The sequence below is a fragment of the Trypanosoma brucei genome, chromosome 6 (genome assembly GCF_000210295.1).
Source record: "Trypanosoma brucei gambiense DAL972 chromosome 6, complete sequence".
Lineage (NCBI taxonomy): Eukaryota > Euglenozoa > Kinetoplastea > Trypanosomatida > Trypanosomatidae > Trypanosoma > Trypanosoma brucei.
In genome coordinates, this window is record NC_026739.1 from 1040817 (window position 1) to 1056026 (window position 15210).

Below are 15210 nucleotides of genomic sequence, written 5' to 3' on the forward strand. Positions count from 1 at the left end.
CAAAGCCATCAGCTGCGCTCTACAGAATGGAAGACTGTCGGAGAAGTCGAATGCCAGCACCGTTCGTGGGTTACGCGTGCATTATATGTGGTAGATGGCAACGGTGGTATCCGGGCACTCAGGCAATGTTCCGCCGATCCACTCATCACACCACGGAGGGGGAATTTCTAACCCCACAGGAGAGTACGCATGATGATTGCCAATGCAGTGTCAGAAGCCACTGCACTGTCATGGAGAGTGCAAGTGGCTTCCGCTTTGGACTTCCATTGTTCACCATGGCGATGAACTCGCTGAACCGACTACTGGAAGAAGGACCCCAGTTACGTGCCGATTTGTTTACACATAACTGAACGCTGCTGCTTCCTCAAACGAAAGAGAAAAATATCAAACACACACTGCGGAGGTAAGTGGACATGGTGGCACCATGGTCTTGAGAGTACCTAATGGAATTTTACCTAACGCAGATGAAAAGCACACCCTTCGGTTCTGTGAAATGAATACCGCTCACACCAAACGGTGATGGAGCGTGGGTAGGGCTTGAGAGAACTTTAAAAGTTGCTCTTTGTGATACTCCATTGCATAATTGAAATGGCAAGGCGCGCTATGCAGACAATACGAAAAAAATTGACCTGAGTCTACTTCAAATAGGAGCAATATCTACTTTCACGCAGGGCTAAGCACACCAGCTTCTGAGGTTCTTTTACCTCGCACTGGCGCGAGCGTGTGTCATGTGAAGGGTTGAAGCGTCGTAATAGGATGTGTGTAAGGGTAGTGGAGGGGAACCCGCTGTTGCACACTGAAAATTTAGCTGTATCATTTCAGGCGTGACATAGCGAATGTACTAAGAGAGCACCGTCCCTGAAGGTAGCGGCTTACAGCTCAGAAGCGCCACATTAATACGTAGTCCCAAGTCCGTGTTGATGTGAGAAGTGAAAGTCTCAGTGAAGTGCAATGCCGGGGAAGAGTGTTTCCGAATCTTCATGTCCAAGACCACGAGGAGACACATTACACTATATCACCAATCCCTTTGTGTCAAGTGGTGTAAGCCCCCAGTTACTTTCCTCACACTTCGATACCGCAACAGGGTTCTCTTTCACAATTAAATAAGGTTCATACGCGCGGAAGATCACAAAGATATGAAAATGAAAGCGAGGGTGGGCAGATTGCACAACGCTTCAGTGGAAACGGTGTACAATTACCGCCTGGTAGATGCCACGGGCCATGGACTGAGGGATCTGCATTATTGGGGAAAAAAAGAATGGGACAGCTACGACAACATTGGGGGGAAACAAACTGATATTCGTGGAGCGGGCAAATGCAGCCCCATCGCCACGCAGTAACCTAACCGAATCCCTGACAATAGAAAAGGGTGCGGGATTGTCACTGGATGTTTTCCAAGCGTATACAACGTCATCGAGAAAACTCCGGATATCGTCGATGGCGTGCTCGCACGTGTCCGGGACTGAGAAGTCAAAAACGGTGTCCCAGAAAAACGCGACCGGCCCCGACGCTATGAGAAGCCGGAGCTGGAGCAATGCAGAGTTCCCCATGAAAGGAACGCTGCTGACTATTGGCTTCCTCTGAAAATACGGGGTACTGGACCCTGGCACCACGTTGAGGTGGCCGGCGTCACCCCTGAGCAGACTCTTGACAATCACAGACTTGCTGTTGCCACTCATGGTATTGGAAGCAGGTCCATCTCACCGTGGCAGACCAACACCCAAATAAGCTACGGGTGCTTCTCCTACAAATACGGGAGGGAAAGCGTATACCACATTGAAGTTTGTATTTAGTCGTTGATGTGGAATGGAATGGGATGATTGATGGTATGGTGGAAAGGGTGACTGACATGCCGCAGTTGCCTGACCCGAAGCTTCAGGACATTGTAACCTACATGGGACCGATATTGCTGTCAGGGGAAAAGCGAGCGAAGAAGAGGTGGCAGTGGCTCGTTCCCGCCCCGTTGCCTCTCGGCATTGAAAATGGATGCTGCGAAATATTAACCCGCGAGCACCACTACAGTGCCTGAAATGAAAAGTACAAAGCTCGGCTTACAAAGCGTCGAACTCCAACAATCCGTGCGAACACTGCGACAGCGAAAAACAGTATGACACACACTGGTGATGCAATGAGACGGCGTGAGCACAAAGCCCATGGCTAGCGCCGGTCGAATGCAGTAACGCAAATGGTAAACAAACACGAATATGGCCGCGCGGATACGCCGTGAATATCAAGGTGCGGCGACACACTGTACCTTCACGTATTTCCCGTGATCCTCTTCCAACTGCGAACTCACAGCTAGGAGTGCGGTGTGCGCCGGAATGTGTTTAAGCAAGGAGACTGCTCGGGGAGACGCCGCAGAGCGCATCACAGTGTGTGTGTGTGTTTGGGGGAGAAGGAAGAGCTTGAGCTCAAGCGGAAGGGGCAGACGCACAAATGAACCACAGACACCAAGCAGATGCACATTAACACCGATGCTTCCAACATGTGTGTCACAGCGCCGCAATCAAACCTGACCTTGTACTTTATAAAAAGACACGCATGGCTTCCATGCGACACCTGAAATCACAGTCCAAAGCAACGATTTCGATTGAAAGTTACCATTATTATTGAGCTACCAATGGGTGAAAGATTTTCATGGACAGTGTGCTGTGGAAGAGTGATCATACGGGTATAAAGGACTTTGGAGATAATTTGCATAGTTTCTCCTCGCAGTGGAACGGTACCGCCAGGTGCCGCATCCATTTTCCACTTGTATCTTCTCTTCTTGACACCATAGAATGATCTGACAACACAAGCAGCGCACGCAGCGATCATAAGCAAAGAGCTACCCCCACATACGGGAAGGAGAAGGAGAAGGAAGGATAAAGGGAATCGATAACATCAAAAAGAAAAATTTATGGCAGAAAGTTCAGCGACTCGGCATCTTTAAAGTTAGCACACTGTGGGGAAGTGTGCTGTTCCGTCTCCTGTATACTGTGCTGTGACGACTCTGAAGGAGTAAAGGAAAACATCAGAACGGAGGGAGTCATACGTTGTACATAACGAAGAGATTCTCAACAACACTCATCAACAACAAAAGGCATTCCAAGATATTCCACAGTAGTGGCCAGCCATCTTGGAATGGCTTCTATTAACTCCGACGAGAAGACAAGAAGAAGAACTGAAAGAATACGAGACCTTTTATTCATCTGCGTGGTGTCGCTCGTAATGTGAGCCTATTGTTGTAGGAAGTTGGAAATAGTTCACCACTAAAGGCTTTCAGACGCCCAAACGTGAAATCACACGTATTGTGTTGCACGGGGACGCCCGCTTGCTTCTTGTGTTCTTACGTCGGTAGGGATACTTCTTGGACATCACTGCAGTGAGTGTTTTGGAGCGCTTTGATGTCATCATGGCGCACTGTCACTGAGTGGAGTGTGGGATGTTGTTGCCTCGCATGGTCTCTCGTCGACTCCAGCGCTTGGTGTGTGGCGACGCCGCGGCACAACTTCTGTGTGCTAACTTTTGGAGCTATTCTTGTAACTTTGTGCTGAGTGACCCTCGGGGACACACATCCTGCTTCAGATCTTCACGCAGGGAAATAGGTGCACCTTCTCCCTTTGGGCCAACACGGGAACGAAGTGCGGTGGGGAGGGTGTGTGGATCCGCTGCAGGGGATGCAGGCGGCGGCGCTCTCGGCGGTTGACCCGGTACGCGGAGAAATGCACTTTGGCCACCAGAGCCTCAGCAGTGCTCCACCGTGAGCCGTCTGCTGTACGGTTGATGTTCACTTACGTGTCGCTTATATTAAGAGCTTTTGTGTGGATGGTACTGCTGATTGCCTGTGTGCGCAGTCCGAGGGCTACCAAGGGTGATGTGCAGCTGGAAGGGCATTGGCTGTGCGCCACAGGGTGGGTCGGCGCTTTTGCCTTTCCGTTGCAGTCTGATGCTAGCGGCATGCCCCGCTTGGCTTTTGGCTGCCGGCGGGCGCGCGGGACAGCGGGGCCTAGTGACTCCGTAAGGCAGCCGTCAACAGCGGGACCCACACTGGACTGAGCCACTTTTATTTTATTTTATTTTAGTCGTGTGCGTGTTACTCGCCAGTTAATGGGCTGTCGTTTGTTTACCTGGTAGTTGTGTTCAACGCTGGTGGGGCGCCGGGTGTCGGGGGTGGTTGGCTTATGTGCTGACTGAATTCCGTTAGGCTGGGTAGCCTATGCTTTTATAGTTTAGTTGGCATTGTATCTTCACCGTCCGCCGCTGACGGCCCACCTTAGTGGTCGGTAGCTGTTTGCTATCTGCGGGAGGCTGCCGATGTCGTTTGCGGTGAATGTTTCGAATGTTTGTGAGTGTGTGTGTGTGTGTGTGTGGAAGGGAGATGTGACCAAACACTGTTGATTGTGTTGCTACTTTCGCTGCGTTTCATATTTCAATGGTATGCTTAATTACAGCACATTATCAATATCATTTAAAAAATCGCTTCATATATATCTATATGAACTTGTTGATATATTCGTGCGTTCGTTCGTGTATGCGATGAGGTTGAAAAAAAAAAAAGTGCACCGCCGGGGGGGGGGGGGGAATCGGCCACGGTACCCCTTTCGCGTGACGTTCCGAAGTTTCAGTCACTGATGTTAGTGAGACGGCCGGTTATTTAATGCACCGACCAGGCTGATGCATTAAATGGACCCCAAAATTATTTGTTGGTGGGTGCTTTTCTGATCGGGACGTGAGATGTGTGATGAAATTTCTTTGGTCTACCATTGTTGTTTTATCTGCTGCGCTGGCACGTGGTGGGTAAAGTTAATTGACTGGCATTTGGAATTCAGGACACCTGAAGTGTATTTGTTTTGGGATTATAGCCTAACTGTCACTGTTGACTCATATATAGTGCATTGTTGTGTGGTGCCTCCATGTCAGGGTTCTTCTCCATGGATGGTAGCGTTTTTTGGTGTTTATATTGTTTGCGTTCACCTGTTGATATTTTGTTGGATGATCTAACTGCGTGTTTAAGGGGGAAAACATTAGCATGTTTTCTCCATCTTGCGATCCCTTTCAGCGATTTGATTGATGCTAATTATGTATGATGACAAAAGATGGTGAGGAAAAGAAAAACTTTTGGTTTGTGATTGTTCCTGCGCTACTACCCCTGTGGTCGAACGTGTTGCTTTTATTTATTAATCGCTATCTTTTGTTGAAGAAACTCGTGGCTGTATGCGGTTGCATCTGGAAGGGTGCCGAATTGCGTATACTTCACTGCTAGAAACATTTCCCGGGGAAGGTTACCGCATGCGTACTTCTAACCAGCCTTTTTTTCCCTGCTGTTGATGTGATGCTCCGGTTAGCTAACAAGTTTACCGTCAAAATAAGCTTAATTTCACGGCTTCTTAAAGAAATCCCCTTTTGTGTGATGAGCAAACATGAAGAAGACTGCCAGAAGGCCCCGGAACACGACAAACTAACGTTAACAAATGCGGAAGAGGGGAAGGTAGTGACTCGGTTCCCCCCCGAAGCGAGCGGATTTCTCCACATCGGTCATGCGAAGGCGGCCCTTATCAATAGTATGCTCGCGTTGAAGTACAAAGGAAAACTTGTAATGCGGTTTGACGACACTAACCCATCCAAAGAAAAGGACCACTTTGAGCAAGCGATTTTGGATGATTTGGCAACCCTTGGTGTCACATGGGATGTGGGTCCAACATATTCGTCCGATTACATGGAATTACTATACGAGAAAGCAGATGAGCTCATTGAAAAGGGTCTGGCCTATTGTGATAAAACAACACGGGAGGAAATGCAAAAATGTAGGTTCAACGGTGTTCCCACGAGCTACCGAGATATTTCCATTGAGGAGACGAAAAGGATGTGGAGTGAGATGAAAGAGGGTTCCGCAGAAGGCCAAGAGACTTGTTTACGGGCAAAGATATCCGTTGATAACGAGAATAAAGCGATGAGGGATCCTGTTATTTATCGAGTAAATCTGACGCCACACGCAAGACAGGGAACCAAATACAAGGCGTACCCAACATACGACTTTTGCTGCCCCATTATTGATTCTGTCGAAGGAATTACACACGCTCTTCGGACGAATGAGTATCATGATCGGAACGACCAGTATTATTGGTTTTGTGATGCATTAGGGTTGAGGAAGCCCATTGTTGAAGATTTTTCAAGATTGAACATGGAGTATGCTGTGATGTCGAAGAGAAAGTTGACACAACTTATTGACTCTAAGGTTGTCGATGGCTGGGACGACCCCCGGTTTCCGACAGTACGAGCGTTGGTAAGACGAGGGTTGAAAATGAGTGCCCTGAGACAATTTGTTCAGGAGCAGGGTATGTCAAAAACCGTCAACTTTATGGAATGGTCGAAGTTGTGGTACTTCAACACACAGATTCTCGACCCTTCAGTACCTCGGTACACTGTTGTTTCTAATACACTCAAGGTCCGATGTGTTGTTGAGGGAATAGGCGGCCTGGAAAAGTGTGAGAAATTGCTGCACAAAAAAGCCCCGGATATGGGGAGCAAGGTGTTTTATAAATCCGGTGTCATATTTCTCGATGCTGAGGACGTTGCTCTTTTAAAAGAGGGAGATGAGGTTACGCTGATGGACTGGGGGAATGCGTTTATAAGGAATATTCGCACCAGTGGCGAATCTGGAACAATTACTGATGCCGATATCGTACTCAATCTTGAAGGCGATGTGAAGAAGACTAAGCACAAGTTAACGTGGGTTGCCGAATATCCTGAGGCAGAGGTTATGGAGATAAATGAGTATGACCATTTACTTACCAAGAAGAAGCCGGATCCGGAGGAATCTCTAGATAGTATCCTAGCCGCTGTGACGAAATATACCCAAGAAGTGTACTCTGAGGCAGCGACTAGCGCTCTGAAGAAGGGTGATATAATCCAACTGGAGCGTCGTGGTTACTACATTGTTGATAATGTCATACCGAGAAAAGTCCTTATCGCTATTCCAGATGGTCGCGAGAAAGTGAATCACTTGAGCGCGAAGGCTCATCATCTGAAGTATGTCGCAAAGGTGCCGCAGCCCGCAGCGGCAAACGATTTAGCAGCAAAAAGGGCCGCCAAAGCAGCTAAAAAGGCAGCACAAAAGCAAGACTCAAAAAGTCAGAACAAAGAACAAGCTGTCTAGAGGGAGAAATTCAGCACAAACAGGGGGTTGGCTAATCTACCCATTGATAGTAATTAAAAAAAAAAAAGAAAGGACTGCGCGTATGCAACAAAAGACTCATACCAAGACGATGCGAATGATTATAAGTTTTCCAATACATAAACATATATGTGTTATTGAAAAACCATATACTTGCGTGTGTGGAGGCTTGCATGCACTTAAAAAAAACTTATTGGTGAAGAAATCTAAGTTGTGTTAAGGTTTAAGAAAATTTTGATGTATGTCGGTGATAAAAGCAAAGGTTGGATAGCTATTACTCGTTGTTGGGGCATCTTCGCGTCAATTTTCATGTCCTTGGTGCTGGTATTTTGCAATGGAACCACTCATTTTTTTATTTTTTTAAGGATGACTAAGAAGAATGTTATTCGCTTTACTGACTTGGGTCTCTCCACACCCGTTCCCCAAGTCTTGTCCACTTCAAAAGGAGAGAAAAAGAAGAAAAGACTTGAGGTTAAGAGTGAAAGGAACCTACGTACGAAGGAGGCAGAAAAACAACTTTCTCTTGCAAGAGAAAAAGTGGAGAAACATAAGGAGTACGTGAAGTCTGAGGCATGTGCCAAGCAAAAGGAAAAGGCTGAAAAAAGGAAAGCACTCAACGATATGCGAGTGTCCCTTCATGAACGTCGAGAAAATGAAGAAAAGCTTCAGAAACAGCGTGTTGTTTCCTCCCAACAAGAATACATATCTAAACTGGTAGCCAATATTGCGGAGGAAGAAGGCAGAACACGGCAGGTACGAGAGGCTATCGATCGTGATACGTTGGATCTAGCTAAGTTTGCCCCCCAAAGTGTTTGCATTCATGTGAAAAGACACCCACATATCGAATTAACACGGAAAGAACTTCCGGTTCTCAGGGAGGAACAGGCAATTGTTGAAGCCATAAATAGTACGTCTCGAACATGCGTTCTCATTTGCGGAGAAACTGGAAGTGGGAAGACAACGCAAATTCCTCAGTTTTTATGGGAATGCGGTTATGGTGATCCAAAGGGATCTCCCTTTGGAAGGGAAGGATGTATATTGGTTACGGAGCCGCGGCGTGTTGCCGCGATATCTATGGCAAGGCGTGTTGCTGAGGAACTTAACGTACCCTTTGGAGAGGACGTTTGCTATCAGGTCCGTTACGACAACAATCTTTCGGATGGTTTTAAAATAAAATTTGCGACGGAGGGTATTGTTCTTAAGGAAATTCAGTCTGATTTCTTGCTTAGAAAGTACAGCGTGATTATTGTGGATGAAGCTCATGAACGAAGTGTTACAGGTGATATTCTTATCGGAATGTTGTCTCGCATCATGCCTACGAGGAATGACCTGTACTTAGAAGAATTGAGGAAAAATGGTGGGCTTCCGCAGATGACAACGCTGAAGCCCTTAAAGTTGGTGATAATGTCAGCCACAATGCGTGTTGCAGATTTCAGGGATAATCGAAAGCTGTTTCCTGTGCCACCACCTTTTATTTGCGTGGAGGCCCGTCGCTTTCCAGTGACAAATCATTTTTCAAAGAGGACGGAATTATTTAACTACGTTGACGAGGCGTTTCGTAAGGTTTGTCAAATTCACAAAAAGTTACCGCCAGGTGGAATTCTGGTCTTCCTTTCGACTCAGTACGAAATCGGGCTGTTGTGCGACCGACTGCTATTACACTATGCAAAGACGAAGATTGAATACTGCGAAACTTCATACTCCAAGCATGCCTTACTTACTTCTGAGTTACCGACTACACCGAGTGAGTCTGATGAAAGTGAGTCAGATATCGAAAGAGATGAATTTGGACTTGCAACTGAGGATTATGCGTTGGATAAAGATGATACGGAGCTAGAAAACTGTAATATCGGTAGAAAGCGTTGCAGAAATGCTGCAGGATCTCCAGAGAAGGCAGAAGGATTTGCTGATGAAAGTGAGGTGAATGGTGAGCTCAATACACTACATGTCCTTCCCTTGTATGCACTGATGAATTTCTCGAAACAACAGGAGGTTTTCCAGCAACCTCCAGCAGGAAAGCGTTTGTGCGTTGTGGCTACAAATGTAGCCGAGACTTCGATCACTATTCCTAATATACGTTATGTGGTAGATTCTGGCCGAGTGAAAACAAAGACGGTAGACGAATCTACTTGTGCAAGCTGCTTCCGAATAGAGTGGACAAGTCAAGCTTCTGCTGAACAGCGTAGTGGGCGTGCCGGTCGTGTGGCACCTGGACATTGTTATCGTCTGTATAGCACTGCCGTTTACTCGAATTTGATGCCTAAACACAGTGCTCCAGAGATTTTGAGGACTTCATTAGAATCTGTGGTTCTCTTAATGAAGCATTTCGGCATCAACCATGTTGGGACCTTTCCATTTCCATCTCCCCCCAAAGAGGCCGATTTGAAGCGCGCATTGACTCACTTGGGGCTTATTGGTGCTTTGAACTCCGATGATGAATTCCGGATTACTGCAACGGGCAGACGGCTTGTTGCTTATCCTATTCCCCCGCGTTTCTCTCGAGTGATCGTTGAGGGAATAGACCGTAAGCTTCCACGGTTTCTCATTACTCTAATTACGCTGATCGCATCTATCTTTTCCACCACGACGAGCGTATTTACGGATGAAGGACATCGGATAAAATGGAAAAGCAAAGATATTTCTGATGATGAAAAAGAACGAAAGCAGCGTCTCCAGGCGCTTTTGCATCCTGGAAGCGATTTACTTACTTCCCTGAACGCACTTCTGGTATATATGAACAACTCTAGTGCGGTGAATTGTGATCGCTACTGTCTTGTCCAAAAGAGCCTTTCAGAAGCTAAACAACTTGGTGACCAACTACTAGTACTAGCGAGTCGCGATACAGCTGAAGAACCTGTTGAAGGCGCCAGCGATGCTGATGTCGTTGGACCAGAGCAACTTTTTGAGGAAAGAGCCCTCGCCCACCTCTCGAAGAATCAGGAAATAGTGATTAGGAAATTGTTTATAATTGGTCTTGTTGATCAGGTAGCACGTCGAGCCACGGTGCAAGAATGCCGGTCTCACGGTGTAGAATACAAGAGCGATAAGACGACGAAAACACCCTACATTACAGTTGCGAACCACATTATAGTTTACGTTCATCCTTCGAGCTCAATAGCAAGAACATATCCTCCACCAGAATACGTCACCTTTGTCACACTACAAAAGAATGTGCGTTCTGAGACAAAAGAGTCGCTTACCCTGATGCTGGGCCTTACTATCGTGACAAAGGAGTGGCTGCATGAATGCGCTGTCACTGTCGAGTAATCGTTTAACTTTATGTTGCGAGTTATATATTTGTATGTGGGCCCCGCTTAAGGGTTGACATATCATTACAAATTCTCTGCTATCGTCTTGATTCCTTCCTGATGCTCTGCTTAAGTTTTTTTTAAACTCTAAATAAACGTTGAACCTTTTCCTTAGCGAATCTTTTTGAATACGATTCTCGGAATGAACTCCGGCACTTGCATTGGAGGCCTGCAAGGTTCAAAGGACCTTTTAGATGCCGTTCGAGCGGCCGTGGTTAGGGGCGATCTGGATGCGCTGGCTTCCCTCAAAGGCGATTTCCTGGTTATCAAGGAAAATATAGTTAAATGTGTTGATGGATCGGGGAACACTCTGGTTCATCTGGCACTTGGGAAAAATACCACTATGCTGGAGTTTGTAGTTAAGGAGCTTACCGGTGATGTAAACGCGCCAAATTTTCAAGGACGCACTCCGTTGCATGAGGCCGTCAGAAACAACTATGTTGAATGTTGTGAGGCCCTCTTGGACTATGGGGCAGATGTCGGTGCCCAGTCTGCAACTCTCTCTACACCATTTCATACAGCGGCTGCCTGTGGGAGTGTGGAGTGTATGGAGGTATTGTTGAAACGGAGTGATAACCCGAAAAATAAGGTGAACGAACTGGATCGCAACAAGTGTTCAGCGCTGCATAAGAGTGCCTCGGATGGAGACGTTCGTGTTAGCAAGTGGTTGGTAGAGCATGGCGCTGAAGTAGACCAGAAGGACGCAGATGATACGACGCCACTTCTTATGGCTGTTAAGATGGGTAAACCGGATGTGGCAGAGTATTTGATTAAGCAGGACGCGAACCGTGACCAGGCGGATTCTCACGGGAACCGTCCTGTTCATTATTGTGCTATTCGTTGTGATTATAAGATTCTCAAGATCCTCATTGATGCAGGGGCTACAGTTAACGTTCAGAACAATGATTTAAACAATCCCCTTCATCTTGCAGCTATTCACCAGCGGCCGAATTCGAGGGAATGGGAGGATTTGATTGAGCTTCTGCTCGATTCGGGGTGTGACCCAGCGGTAGAAAATGCTTCGCGCAAAAAACCTGCAGATTATGTTGGTCGGAGCTTCAAGAAATTTTTCTCAAACGAAGTCTCCGTCGAACGTCGTAGACTAGAGAAGAAGAAGATGCAAGAAGAAGAGGAGGAGTTTAAAACAATGCTGGAGATGAGGAATACTTGGAGAGCCAACATCGTTGCTGACCTAGAAAAGGTAAAGAGAAGACAAAAAGAGGAACTTGATCGATTGCATAGGGAGACGGAAGAAAGGCACCGTGCGGAGGATGACGCACGGATGCTATTGGAGGAAGCGATAGAGAGGAAACGCTACCAGGAGGAGCAAAGGAAAAAGCGGCTGGAGGCCGCCGAAAAGGGTGCGAGCACTATGAAGAAGTAAATTACCTCATATTTATTTTTCGGGGTCTCGCTTTGCGCTTATCTCTAACCAATGTTTTCCTTCTCCCATAGCTCGCCAGCGCACAGCTGTTATTAGTTCCCATTCGCGATAGTGTGGAAGTGTTGTGTTGCAAGTTTCACGGTAGATGTGTTGATACATAAGTAACTTCTTCTAGTGTTGCAGTGACTTTCAAATTATGCAAGAGCGACACAAAGGGCTCTCCTTTTGGTAGCCGCACCTCGACTTCATGTACATGTATTATCCCCTTTATTATGTCGATCTATGTGCCCTCGTTTCTCTGTACATGTTTTTAATCTCCTTTTCGTTCATGCAACTGTATGACCATACATCTCCCTCTTTCCAGTTCTTTTCCTCCGAGGTGAACAACGTGATGGCTGCTCAAGGGCTGTTGAAGGAGCGCGACTTGGCGGGCACTGCAGCGTTCGAGGTTGCGCTGCAGCACATTGTTGTGAGGCAGGATCGTACTTACCACTTTGTGCAACTATTAATTGCGCTTTCTTTTCTAGTTCTCATTGTCGAGGTCGTGCTAATCGTTGTCACTTATGCAGTGCTTCCGATTTTGTCCATCGAACCCGAGGGGTACGTATGTCATATTTTGTCCTTTGCCTCGCCACCTTGTCTCATTCTACCGGTTGTGTGTCTCGGGTTGCTCCGCACTGCGACCCAAAGGTTCGCTATTGAATCCGGCAGCCAAATGGTACATAGACTAAATGCCACCGTTATGGAACCTTGCTTGGGAATGCACTTCAAATATTTATCGGGGAAGATTAGTTCTGACGGGTATTGTTATGCTGATAGGGACCTGTTGTCTAAACCCGACTATACGAGTCAGACCTGACGGTTCGTGAAGATAGGGGGATGTGCCGCCATCTGTTCTGGCGGTACCGGCTGCCAATGCCTTGCCGTCCTCCGACTTGTGCCGTAGCGCTCCTTTTCCCACTGAGTGCATTATCGGGGAGTACACGCGTGCGCGTGTGCTTGTGGGATGGCCGTTTCACTTTCCTCTGCCTCCCCCTTTTGTTTCTTCCCCCTTTCTGTTTCCACACGAGTCAGACACCTCATTTCAAAGCTCATAGCTCCTCCAAGTACAGAATGCCGAACGCTGATGCTCTATGGGTTGTTTTCTTTTGTATCATCGGGACTATGCGTGTCGAGGGACGGCAGATAGTGGTTGTAGGGGATTTGCACGGGGACCTCAATCAAACCCTCGCCATATTAAAGATTACAGGGCTTGTTGATGACCGCCAGCATTGGATTGGTGGTGATAGTTTTTTTGTCCAGCTTGGCGACATATTCGATGTGGGCCCGGACGACATTTCGATAGTTAAACTCCTGATGAAACTTGAAAAGGAGGCACAATCAGTGGGTGGGGATGTTATCGAGCTTTTGGGCAATCATGAGATTCGTAATCTTCTCGGGGACTACAGTGCAGTGGACCCCGGTAGCCTCGCGGGCTCTGGAGGTGTCAGTGGGCGCGATCGTTTACTTTCCAACAGGACTTCTGTTGGCATGTATTTGCGTACAAGGAAAGCCATTTTTCACCATAACGAATTTCTTTTCATGCATGGGGGGTTGTCAACTGCGACGGCGAGCATTATCACAGGTATTGACAAAATACATGAGTTTAACAAGGATTTGAGAAAGGCGTTAACGAATGGTACGCTGACCCCTCTGGGAAGTACAGGCCTCAACCTCGCCGAAGGTGGTGAACAAGAAGTTGTGAACCCCATTTTGGTTCGCTCAATCTTGAACGTCCGCTGTAAAGACTTGATAAAGGTTCTTCAAAATAAATTTGCCGGAATTAAGTCTGTGGTGGTTGGCCATGTGCCTCACAACCATCAGGATTTTAAGGATTGGCGACTATGCGGGGGCCATTTAATTGCTATCGATTTCGGTCTTAGTCGTTGGAAGAAAGGTGATCCAGGGCACGTGGCCGCGCTGCAGATTGACGATACCACAGGTCACGTGCAGCTGCTTGAGTCGACGGTACGCTTTCCTGAATTCAGCGCTGATGAGCACCCCGTGGATAGGCCGTTGATTGGCAAGTGGTTTCCAGTGATTGAGCGTGTATCGGTCGTTGTCATCATTCTCGTTTCTTTGGTATTTATTGGGAAGTGGGCAGTATCGTTTATCTGCGGTGGTAATGGCGGCACTCCCGGTAATCGACGATATGGGACTTTTTCCCCTGTGTAGGAGCTCAGAATCGACGGGAGGAGTCAGCTGCCGATTAAGTCAAGGGTCCGCATGCAGAAGAGGTCAATGTGCTGTGTTTAATGTGCATGTGCTGCGTGTTTTTCTTTTTCGCGTGGGAAACGTATACAATGAGCGAAGGATGGTATGTGACTGCTAACCCGAAGGGGCACTGTGCCGCTCACGCTGGCATCCCCTCTGCGCCCTGTAGTCATCGGCGGGGTTCATTGTTAGCATTTAGTGGTTACGGGCTAGGAAGAGGTACCCCCGGCATATGTGTGCGGGCTGAGTGGGGCAGGTGGACAAGTAACATGTACAAGGAAAAGGGGAGGGGTAGCATTCTTGCCACTGTGTTGTGTACATATATATACATATGCCTATATATACTTTTTGGTAGCGGTTGATGCAGTGTGTTTGTTTCAACCGTTCGAGCTTGCGCTGAGTAATTAACACTTGTAACTGAAACATAGAACGTGTGGTACGGAGAAGATTGTTCTTTATCGCCTTTTTGTGAGGTTGGTGTTGTTTTTCGTGTTTTTGCTCGAGTTTTTTTTCTCATCCTCAGCTCTTCTACACTTTGAGCCAAATTGAATTATTCTAGTTAAGCTGAAACGAGAGTAACGTGAGAAGCTACTCTGTATCTAGTTAGGTAGCATGTACGTGCTTTATTACTACGGGCACCGTGAGTGGAAGTATAGCTCGGTAAACTTTATGGTGCCCTTCAGCTAAGGTTTGTGGGATCGGTTGTTGGCTGGATGAATGGTTGTGACGGTTCACCTTCTGGTACTGCTGTTTGAAGCGGGGTTTGATTGGGGTGTGGACCATGTATGTTTGCGTGTATGAATAGGTGAGTGTATTGAGTGTTATAGCTAGATATGATTGTAGCCTCGTGCATGGTGTGGGGTGGAATGTTACTCGTCTCAAAAGACCTTGGCCTCCTGCGTTGCTTGGTCCTGTAGATACCTCTACCAAGGATGAAATAGGCAGCAACAGACCGTTAAGGGGGAGCTGCAGCGGAGCAGCGTTTGCAGCCTCCCCTCTAAGGGGCAGTGGGGCTTTTGTTCTCTTTGAAAAAGAGTGCAAAAAACTTATTATTTTTCAAAGAACTGTTGTTTTCTAGTAGTGTGTCGGCTAAGTGTTTGCGTCTCTAT

The 15210-nt window shown here is 47.1% G+C and overlaps 6 protein-coding genes across 6 annotated transcripts; all 6 read left to right on the plus strand.

The window, feature by feature from the left end:
• Positions 1-26: 26 nt before the first annotated feature.
• On the plus strand, positions 27-350 carry TbgDal_VI4400 (hypothetical protein, unlikely; the record flags this gene model as incomplete). Its single annotated transcript, XM_011775945.1, has 1 exon — positions 27-350. One exon carries the CDS (start codon positions 27-29, stop codon positions 348-350), a length of 324 nt encoding a protein of 107 aa, XP_011774247.1.
• A 4964-nt stretch (positions 351-5314) lies between these two features.
• TbgDal_VI4410 (glutamyl-tRNA synthetase, putative) lies at positions 5315-7138 on the plus strand (the record flags this gene model as incomplete). The annotated part of the gene is made up of 1 exon (XM_011775946.1): positions 5315-7138. One exon carries the CDS (start codon positions 5315-5317, stop codon positions 7136-7138), a length of 1824 nt encoding a protein of 607 aa, XP_011774248.1.
• Positions 7139-7393: 255 nt separating this feature from the next.
• TbgDal_VI4420 (ATP-dependent RNA helicase, putative) lies at positions 7394-10423 on the plus strand (the record flags this gene model as incomplete). The annotated part of the gene is made up of 1 exon (XM_011775947.1): positions 7394-10423. One exon carries the CDS (start codon positions 7394-7396, stop codon positions 10421-10423), a length of 3030 nt encoding a protein of 1009 aa, XP_011774249.1.
• A 183-nt stretch (positions 10424-10606) lies between these two features.
• On the plus strand, positions 10607-11848 carry TbgDal_VI4430 (hypothetical protein, conserved; the record flags this gene model as incomplete). The annotated part of the gene is made up of 1 exon (XM_011775948.1): positions 10607-11848. One exon carries the CDS (start codon positions 10607-10609, stop codon positions 11846-11848), a length of 1242 nt encoding a protein of 413 aa, XP_011774250.1.
• A 247-nt stretch (positions 11849-12095) lies between these two features.
• TbgDal_VI4440 (hypothetical protein, conserved) lies at positions 12096-12707 on the plus strand (the record flags this gene model as incomplete). Its single annotated transcript, XM_011775949.1, has 1 exon — positions 12096-12707. The coding sequence occupies one exon, from the start codon at positions 12096-12098 to the stop codon at positions 12705-12707; it is 612 nt and encodes a 203-aa protein (XP_011774251.1).
• A 20-nt stretch (positions 12708-12727) lies between these two features.
• On the plus strand, positions 12728-14062 carry TbgDal_VI4450 (serine/threonine protein phosphatase, putative; the record flags this gene model as incomplete). Its single annotated transcript, XM_011775950.1, has 1 exon — positions 12728-14062. The coding sequence occupies one exon, from the start codon at positions 12728-12730 to the stop codon at positions 14060-14062; it is 1335 nt and encodes a 444-aa protein (XP_011774252.1).
• Between the last annotated feature and the right edge of the window lie 1148 nt (positions 14063-15210).